We start from the raw sequence: 9,489 nt of genomic DNA on the forward strand, positions 1-9,489 counted from the left end.
TCTACAATCTGAGTTCAGCTTCCTCTCAGCATCGGTCCCCTGCCTTTTGGAAATTGAACATACCTTCCATCTTTTCCCCATTTATTGGGGAAGGTTTCCTTGGGGCCCTGCATTTCTGCTGTAAGAGCCCCTTCTGGCCACAATTGTAGCAGTGCCCTCCTGTTTCAGTGGACCCCACCTATTTGCCCCCCTTATGTTCCATGCCTTGATGGTGCAACTTTTCACTTCACACACCCTTTCCTTAAGGCTTCAGCTCTGACCATTTTCAAATCAGACACGAGACAGAGACTGAATCTTCTTCACCTTTATTCCCTTTTCCAGATTGACATTGACAGAAAACAGACTGCAATTAACAGCCCAGACAGAGGAAGCTGCTCAAATTCACAGCCACATTGGAGCTTGAGGAAAACATTTGTGGAGATTTTCTCAATAACATGAGAAGCCTGTCCTTTTGAACAGTGACAAAACCGTAAATTGGAACTGGCGGCTGAGCAGGAACGAGATCTGGTTGACTGAAGCAGAGACTTTGGAGGTTCACATTGTTTTGTACAGCTGACAGTCTTCAGCACCTTTGAGAGGATTTTCTTGGCATCACAGGTTAACATCGTTGTCATCAAATTTCACCAGTTTAGGGACAGAATGGGGTTAGATACAGAGTAAAGCTCTCCCCTTTGCACTGTCCCAATGATCTGTCTTAACTCGTTAACCTCAGAAGTGTCCCTGAGCTGTCCCAAGAAGGAAGAGAGTTGAAATTCAGTGCTGACAATGACCTTTGTTCTGCCAGCTCAGCCCTGTTCTATTTAAAGTTGTGTCTCCTCTGTGGACTGTCTCCAACACTCTACACACATTCTGATCTCCTGATGCTCTTGCTGAGGGGAGAGGGGAGGGTCACGTGGGTGAGGGCACAGGAGAAGCGAGCGTTGGACTCCCAGTCAGACCCAGAGAGGGTCAGCAGGCTGCTGACACTGTAGGTGCTGTCAGAAGCTCGCAGGTAGTTGCTGGTCTGAACCCCGTCCGAAATGACTGCACCATCCTTCTTCCACTGCACCTCCAGCTCATCGGGATAGAAGTGATTGGCAAGGCACACCAGGGTGGCAGTGCCCTTGGTATTGACCTGCTCTGGGGAGGGGGGCAGCAGGGTCAGCTTGGGCTGAGAGTTCTCACGGCCTGAAAGACAAGACAAACAATTTTAATCCCTGCCATTTGAAGGGATTTCAACTCTCAGAACGTTAATTGGCAAAACAATTCATTTGAACATTTGCAGACAATACTTACAAAGCTGACAAAAGAATGGACATTTATTAAACTTTGTCTTTGATGTTGGGCATTAAAATCCCCCACTCAGAGTACATTTTGTGCCATCAACACCCTCAGTGCTTCCTCCAAGTGTTCAACATGGAGGAGAGGTTGATGTATCAGCGAAGAGAGGGCAGTATGTTTTAACAAGCAGGTGGTTCCATACAATCATACAGTACAGAAGATGCCATTCACTCCATCAAGTCTTTACAACTAAGATACTGGAAATCTACTCTCCACCCACTTTCCAGAACTGAGCCCATAACATTGAATATTATGACAATTTGGGTGCTTATCCAAGTACTGCTCAAGTTTGTGAGGTTTGCTGCCTCAACTACACTCCCAAGGCAATGTATCCAAGACCCCCACCCTCCGGGGGAAGAAACATTTCTTCACATCCCCTCTAAACCTTGCACATTGAATGTGTGCCATCCTGTTATTGCCCCTCTGTCTGAGGGGAACAGTTATGATCTTCCTAACCTGTAAACTTCCCCCATACCTTGCACCTCTCTGTCAGATCCTCCCCCTCAACCTTCTCTGCTCCAAAGTAAACAATACGACTGTATCCAGCCTCTCACCACATTATCTCAGATGCTCCATCCCAGGCAACTTCCTGGTCAATCTCCTCTGCAACCCCTTCCAGCCTCATCACATCCTTCCTACAGTGTGGTTACTGTAACTGCACACAGTCCTCCAGCTGAGGCCTAACAAAAGTTCTGCATCACTCGAACATATCGTTCCTGCTCTTATAATCTATACCTGAAATTACAAAGACAACTATCCTATATGCCTTCATAACTGCTCTATTAACCTGCCCTGGCACTTTCAGGTATAAGTGGACAACCAATCCAAGATTATGTTTTCACACTGAGATTCCCAGTATCTTGCCATTCATTGAGTACTCCATTGTCTTGTTAATGCCTCCAAAGTGCGAGGTCTCACATTTATCAAATTTAAATTCCAGCTGCCTCTGATCTGCCCATCTGATCAATCCTGAATCCTAAGACCATCTTCCTCACTTTCAACCATCCAGCCAATCTTCATGTTGTCCACAAACTCAGTATCATCCCCTCCTGTATTCTCATTGAAAATGCTTGTATATATTATAATCAGTGCGGGTCCCAGCACTTATCCCTGTGGTATGCGGCTCCATACTGGACCCAGTCACATGAACAGCCTTTTCCCATCACTCTCTGTCACCCGTCCCAAAGCTGAGCTTGGATCCAACTTGCCAAGTTACCCTGAATCCCATTTGCTTTTACCTTCTTTATCAGTCTCCGATGTGGGACCTTGTTAAAGGCTTTGCTGAAATACAAGCATACTATATCAACTTCACCACCCTCATCTACACACCCAGTGACCTCGACAAAATTCCACCAGATTTGTTGGCTCTGGTGTCCCTCTGACAAAGCCACACTGACTATCCCTGAAATGAAGATTCGTTCTGTCTTCAAAACTTCCTCCAATCGTATCCCTACCACTGATGTGAGACAGACTGGTTTTCCTTGCCCATGCTTGACCTGATGCTATAAGACTTCATGGGGTCCAGAGTCAATGTTGAGCACTCCCAGAGTCACTCCTGAAATACCATGAGTACAGGAAGTGTGGTCAGTGACAGCAGTTGGAGCTCCGGGTTTCGGAGCTTGAGCAGCAGCTGGTGTCAGTGCGGAGAGTCCGTGAGGCTGAGAGCTCCGTGGAGAGCACATTTCGAGATGTGGTCACTCTGCAGCTTCAGAGTATGCAGGGAGAGAGGGAATGGGGGAGCAGCAGACAGTCCAAAAGGACCAGGCAGCTCGTACAGAAATCCCCTGAGTGTTTACCATTCTCCAACCAGGATTCAGTTCAGAATCCTGATGAGAATGATGGTTCATCTGGGGAGTGCAGCCAGAGCCAAGTCCATGGCACCACAGGGGGCTCAGCTGTACAGGGGAGCACAAGGAAGACTGGAAGAGTGATAGTGAGAGGAGATTCGAGAGTGAGGGCAATCGCTAGCTGTTTCTGCAGCTGCAGTTGGGAATCCAGGATGGTGTTTTGTCTCCCTGGTGCCAGTGTCAAGGATGTCACTGAGCAGCTGCAGAGAACCCTGAGGGGAGAGGGGGAACAGGCAGCAGTCGTGGTCCACATCAGTCCCAGTGATGGATGGAGAAAAAGGGCGTGGTCCTGCAGTCAGAATTTAGGGAGTTCAGCAGGGAATTAGCCGCAGGAGCACGCAAGTAGAAATCTCTGGATTACTCCCAGTGGCCCATGCAAGTGAGAATAGGAACCAGAGGATAACACAGGTGAATGTGGAGCCAGAAAGAGGGTCCAGGAGGGAAGGCTTTAAATTCTATGGAGTTGGAGTTGGCTCCAGAAGAGGTATGGGACAGACTGGAGGGCTTGAACAGAATTGGGACTGAGGTTTTTGTAGGTGATTTGCTGGTGCTTTTGGAGAGAGTTTAAACTAACTTTGCAGGCCTGTGGGAACCAGAAGATAATATTACAGAGGAACACCAAGGCCTACAGAATCCAGGATGGTGTTTTGTCTCCCTGGTGCCAGTGTCAAGGCCTATAGATAACACCAGAGTAAGGAATAGTAACTGAGCAGGCAGAGTGAGAGAACGAGTAATAAATTCTAATTCTGGGTGACTGCATATATGAGCCTCCAGCAAGTATAGGGAATCAGACTAGGGAGTTACATACAAAGAGTGCCAAGTGGAAACCTGATGTTGTGGCTCAAACAGAGACCGGACTAAAAGAAGGACAGGACTGTGACTTCAATATTCCTGGATACCAGGTGTTCAGGAAAGAGAGAAAAGGGGGAAAAGGATGGGGACTGGTGGGAGTAGTTAAGGAGATCAGTGCAGAGCTGGAGAAAGAGGATGCCCAGAAGGGTAAAGGACAGTATCGATTTGGCTCAAGATAAGGAACAAAAAAGGTGCAATCAGATTGTTCAGTGCAGTCTGTAACTCACCGAGTATTCAAGAGACAAATCTGCAAGAAATTTACGACGAGTTGCAAACATTATAGAGTCATTACAATGGAGACATTTAATTAAACAAAGTTCAACTGGGTTAGTAGCATTGTGAAGGGCAGAGAGGGGCCAGAGTTGTGAGAGTGTGTTCAGGTGAATTTTCTCCAGTCGTCTGTTTCCAGTCCAATGAGAAAGGCGGCTCTGCTAGACCTGAATCTTGGAAATGAGGAGGCCCAAGTAGATCAAGTGTCAGTGAGAGGACATTTAGGGAAGAAGGTCTGATATGGTTGACTGGATAATAAGGTTAGATCACATTGAATCGAGGGATGTCTACAGCTAACCAGTTTGATGCAAAGTTGGCTTTACAGTAGGGCTAGAGTGTGTTGGTAGAAAGTATTGCTCTAACTGGAAGCATGTGACCAGCGGTATGCTGCCAGGATCAGTTCTGGCTTCACCATTATTCATCATATACATCAGCCATTTGGATGAGAATCCTGGAGGTATGGTGAAACAACTTCAAAGAGGCTGGTATCCTGTCACCAAGTCCCCTTTATTTACAGAATACACTGGCTGCAGCCAGCCAGCTTGGAGTCCATCCCTGAACTCAGGAGACTCCCTGAATCCCCTGTTTATATCAGTCAGCCAGAGATCCCTGATTGAACCAGGTTAACTACCCCAATCAAGGATCTCATAGTCAATAATATCCACCTGGTTCTAATCATTGTACATGGTTAGTAAGTTTGCCAATGAAATCAAGATTGGTGGCACAGTGAACAGTGAAGGGTACGATGTGATCTCGATTAACCGGGCCAGTGGGCTGAGGAATGGCTGGTGGAGTTTAATTCAGATAAATGCGAGAGATTGCATTTTTTAAAGACAAACCAGGGCAGGATGGACACAGTTAATGATTGGGCTCTGTGGAGTGTTATCGAAGACAGAGACCTAGGGATGCAGGTATACAATTCCTTGAAAGTGGCACCATGTGTAGAGATAGAGTGGGAAAGTAAGTATTTGGCACATGCCTTCATCAGTGAGAGCACTAAGGACAGGAGTTCAGATATCATATTATGGCTTTACAAGACATTGGTAAAGCCATACTTGGAGTACTACATACAAGTCTGGTCGCCCTACTCTAGGAAGGATGTTATTCAATTGGAAAGGCTTTAAACAAATTACAAGCCTGTTTCTGAGAGTGGAAGATTTGAGTTATGAGGAAGGCTGATTATTGCTTGCACTATTTTCCCTGGAGTGTAGGAGGCAGAGGGGTGACCATTTTGAAGTTTATAAAATCATAAGGAGCATAGATCGGGTGTATAGCCAAGGTCTGTTCCCTAGAGTAAGGGAGTCCAAAACTGAAGGGCATATGTTTAAGGAGACAGAGGAAAGATTTAGAAGGGAATGGAGGGGCAGCTTTTTCACACATGCAGTGGTGAATATATGGAATGTGTTGCCAGAGGAAGTGGTCGAGGTGAGTACAATTGCAACAATTAAAAGTCCATTGGACAGGTACATGGTTAGGAAAGGTTTAGAGGGATATGGGCCTAACCCAGGCAAATGGGATGACGGACATAGATAAGGTGAATAATTTAGGAAGGATGTGGATATTTTACAAAGAGAAGGCTGACAGGAGATTTGATCGAGAAATTCAAAATCCAGAGGGGTCTGGACAGAGTAAATTGGGAGAAAATGTTCCCACTCAGGAAAGGATTGAGAGGGGGAGGCCATAGACTGAGAGTAATTGGGTAAAGAAGCGAAAGTGAGATGGTGAAATCCTCTTCAGCTAGTGAGTGGTTAAGGTGTGGAATGCACTGTCTGAGAGTGTGGTGGAGGCAGCTTCAAATGGAACATTCCGAAGGGAATGAAACTGTTATTTGAAAAGGAACAATGTGTAGGGTGACAGGGAGAAGGCAGGAGAATGATACTCAGTGAATTACTCATTCAGAGAGCCGGTCTAGATGGGGTGGGCGGAATGGTCTCCGTGTGCACTGTAACAGTTCTGTGATTGTGTGATTGAGCAGAATTAAAGCTGGGGGAGGTGGGAGCTCGGTCTCTCACTGTGCTGCTGCTGCTGCTGCTGCTGAGGTCAGTGAGATCAGAGACTGGGACAGGGAGCCAGAGCTCACATCAAACTCTGCCCGTGTCTGTCACACTGAGACTGGCAGGAGGTTACTCACTGATTTCACTCCATGCTGCAGGAATGGGACCACAGGCTGCAAATGGACAGAGCTCCTCCACACGGTGAGTAAAACTGACTGTCTTATATCTTGCTGCTTAAAGGGACAAAGAAATACAGCTGGACACACTTTTAGACACAGTGCTCCTCAATCAACCATTTCATTCACTGCAGCTCCCCACGAACACCTTCAACAATTCAGCAACTGTATTTTAGAAAGTGTATTTCAGTATTAACAGGGTTAATAACAGAGGATTGAGGTTTACTTACTCAGTCTGAGCTTGGTTCCTTTCCCGAACGTAAGCCACAGTGAGAGCTCCCAGTGCAGAGGCTGTACAAAAACCTCAGCTGTCTGTTTCCCTCTGTCACTCTAAGCCTCTCTGTCTCTTACTGTCTGTCTGTCTCTCTCACTCTCACCCTCTCCCTGTCTCTCTGTATCTTTCACTCATTCTTGCCATTTCTCTGCCACTCTCCCTCACTTAGTCATGTCTTTCTCTCAATCTGTCTCTCTCAGGCTGTTTCTTCTATCTCTCTCTGTCTCTCTGGGTTGTGTCCAGCTGAGCTCGGGAGGTTTGTGAACTTTATTTTTCAATGTTAAATCTTGCAGCTGTTCTTCACATGTAGCGATGGAGTATAAGAGGGAAGCTTGAGGCCTTCAGTGAGCGGTGGACACCACAGGGACTGGAGTGAGTAATGCGCAGTGACAAACCCGGCATGAGGTAATTTGTTCAGTTTTATTTACACGTAACTGTGGGACATATCAGTAGAGGAGGTGGGATTGTGTGTCCATTATTATATATTATATATAACTGTGGGATGTGTCAGTACAGGAGGTGGTGCTGTGCGGTTTGAAGTTTTTGTACGGCTCTGTATCGCTGTGTAGAGGGTAGCTCTGATACTGCATACAGTAATAGTCAGCGACATCCTCATTCTGAACATTGCTGATTGTCAGGGTGAATCTGGTCCCTGATCCACTGCCGGTGAATCGATTGGAGACTCCTGTGAATCGATCTTTTGCTTCATAGATCAGGAGAGAGGGTTTCTGACCTTCTCGCTGCTGGTACCATGCAATGTTATTGTTAATGCCTTGACTGGCTGTACAGGTGATTGTTGTGGTCTGGCCCAGTCCCACTGACAGCACCAAGGGAGACTGGCTCATGGTGATGTCCCCACTGATACCTGAGGGGTTGGAGAGAAACACAGTAAAGTCAGAACTGTCACAGAAAGAGCCTGTCAAATGACAGATTGTTGGAGGCACTGAGCATTCCTCTGGTTTCAGCATTTTCCCTTCGATCAAAAGTCAGTGGAATTGGAGTGAAATGGAGAGCAGCGAAAGATTCAAGGTGGAAGGAGAGAGATTTGTACCTGCGACACAGAATGCCAGAGGCCAGATCAGCTGGATGTGTGAAATCATGGTGTGTGCTCCTGTCCCTGTGTCTGGTTCCTGATAAACTCTCCCTTCACTGGGCTCTGCTTTATAAAGCTGCAGCCTGTGAGAGTCTGACTGGGTGTTCCTCAGTATGTAAATAACATCAGGCAGAGAGAGCCACGTCAGCCCCTCACACTTCCTCTTCCCTCTCTTTTCCATTTCACATCTTGCACTCACTCTCTCTCTTTCCATTTATATCTATGCCAGTCTTACACTGACTCATTGCTTCATTTTCTTTCTCCATTTCCCTCTCTGTCCTCTCCCAGTTACATTGTCTCTTTTTCTCCACGTCTTTATACCACACTCTCTCTCTCCTTCTCCCTTAATGTTGGCTGGTCACTATCTGTCTGCCCCCCCCCCCCCCCCTCTTTCTCTCTCTCTCTTTCTTAGCATCTTTTCCTATCTTCCCGCTTTTCTTGATCTGTTTGGTCACTCCTTTTTTCCCTGTACTCTGAGTTTCCAGTTTCTCACTGTCTCAGTCTCTCTTTGTCTGCCTCCCTCTCTCCATCTCTGTCACTCTTGATCTGATCTCTATCGTACTGCAACACTGAGTCCTGAGATAGCAGATAAATGCCTCCCTCTCTCACTAACTCAAACTCACAACATGCGCCCCCTCCCCTCTCTCTCTCTCTCTCTCTGTCTCTGTCTCAGACAATCATTGACCTGAACAACACTGATTGAGGCCATTTGGCCTATTGTGTCTGTGCTGGTCAACAAAGATCTGATGACAGTAATCCCATTCTCCAGCTCTTGGTTGATAGCCCTGGAACCTATAGCAACACAAGTGAATATCGAAACACTGCTCCAATGTTCCAAGAGTTCGTGATTCAACCAGCCTTACAGGCAGTGCCTTGCAGTCTCCTACATCCTCTGGATGAAAACATTTCTCCTCAACTCTCCTCTCAGCCTCTGACTCGACTGGGCCTGGACTCACTCGAGTTCAGAAGGATGAGAGGGGATCTGATTGAAACATATAAAATTATAACAGGGCTGGGCAGGGAGGAGGTTTCCCCTGGTTGGGGAGTTTGGAACCAGGGGACACAGGCTCAGAGAGAGATAGAGGGTAGAGCATTTCGGACTGAGATGAGGAAACATTTCTTCACTCAGACGGTGGTCAACCTGTGGAATCCTCTAACACTGAAGGCTGTGGAGGACAAGATGATGAATATATTTAAGAAAAATAGAGAGGTAATATATTTACATTTTGACAGATCAAGGAGGATGGGAGAAAGCAGAAATATGGCATTGAGAGAGGATCAGCCATGATCATATGTAATGATAGACACATCTCAAAGGGCTCAATGCCCTACTCCTGCTCTGGGTTTCTCTGTTTCTATGCTTATGTTGCCTTCAATCTTTGCACCTGGTGATTAACCCCGTTATTCATGGAAAATATGCTTTCCTCCCCACTCTATCTCTGCCCCCATAACCTACACCCCTCTACCAAGTACCCACTCAACCTTCACAGTTCCAATGAAAACTACCCCAGCCTTTCTAATCTTTCCTCATTGCTGAGAGCCTCCAGGCCAGGCAGCATCCTGGTAGATCTTCTCTGTACCCTCTTGAGGACAATCACAACCTTCCCATAATGTAACCGATCTGATCTTTTCGTGGTGGGATCACTTAGCGCTGTCTACCACT

The 9,489-nt window shown here is 46.6% G+C and overlaps 1 gene segment (V, D, J or C); it reads right to left on the reverse strand.

Moving 5' to 3' along the window:
* Positions 1–289: 289 nt before the first annotated feature.
* Positions 290–7,857, reverse strand: LOC140479443 (Ig kappa chain V region Mem5-like). The segment is given in 4 exon segments: positions 290–1,167; positions 6,690–6,721; positions 7,301–7,598; positions 7,785–7,857. Coding segments are annotated over 4 exon segments (708 nt in total).
* Between the last annotated feature and the right edge of the window lie 1,632 nt (positions 7,858–9,489).

The sequence above is a fragment of the Chiloscyllium punctatum genome, chromosome 7, assembly GCF_047496795.1.
Source record: "Chiloscyllium punctatum isolate Juve2018m chromosome 7, sChiPun1.3, whole genome shotgun sequence".
NCBI classification, from domain to species: domain Eukaryota; kingdom Metazoa; phylum Chordata; class Chondrichthyes; order Orectolobiformes; family Hemiscylliidae; genus Chiloscyllium; species Chiloscyllium punctatum.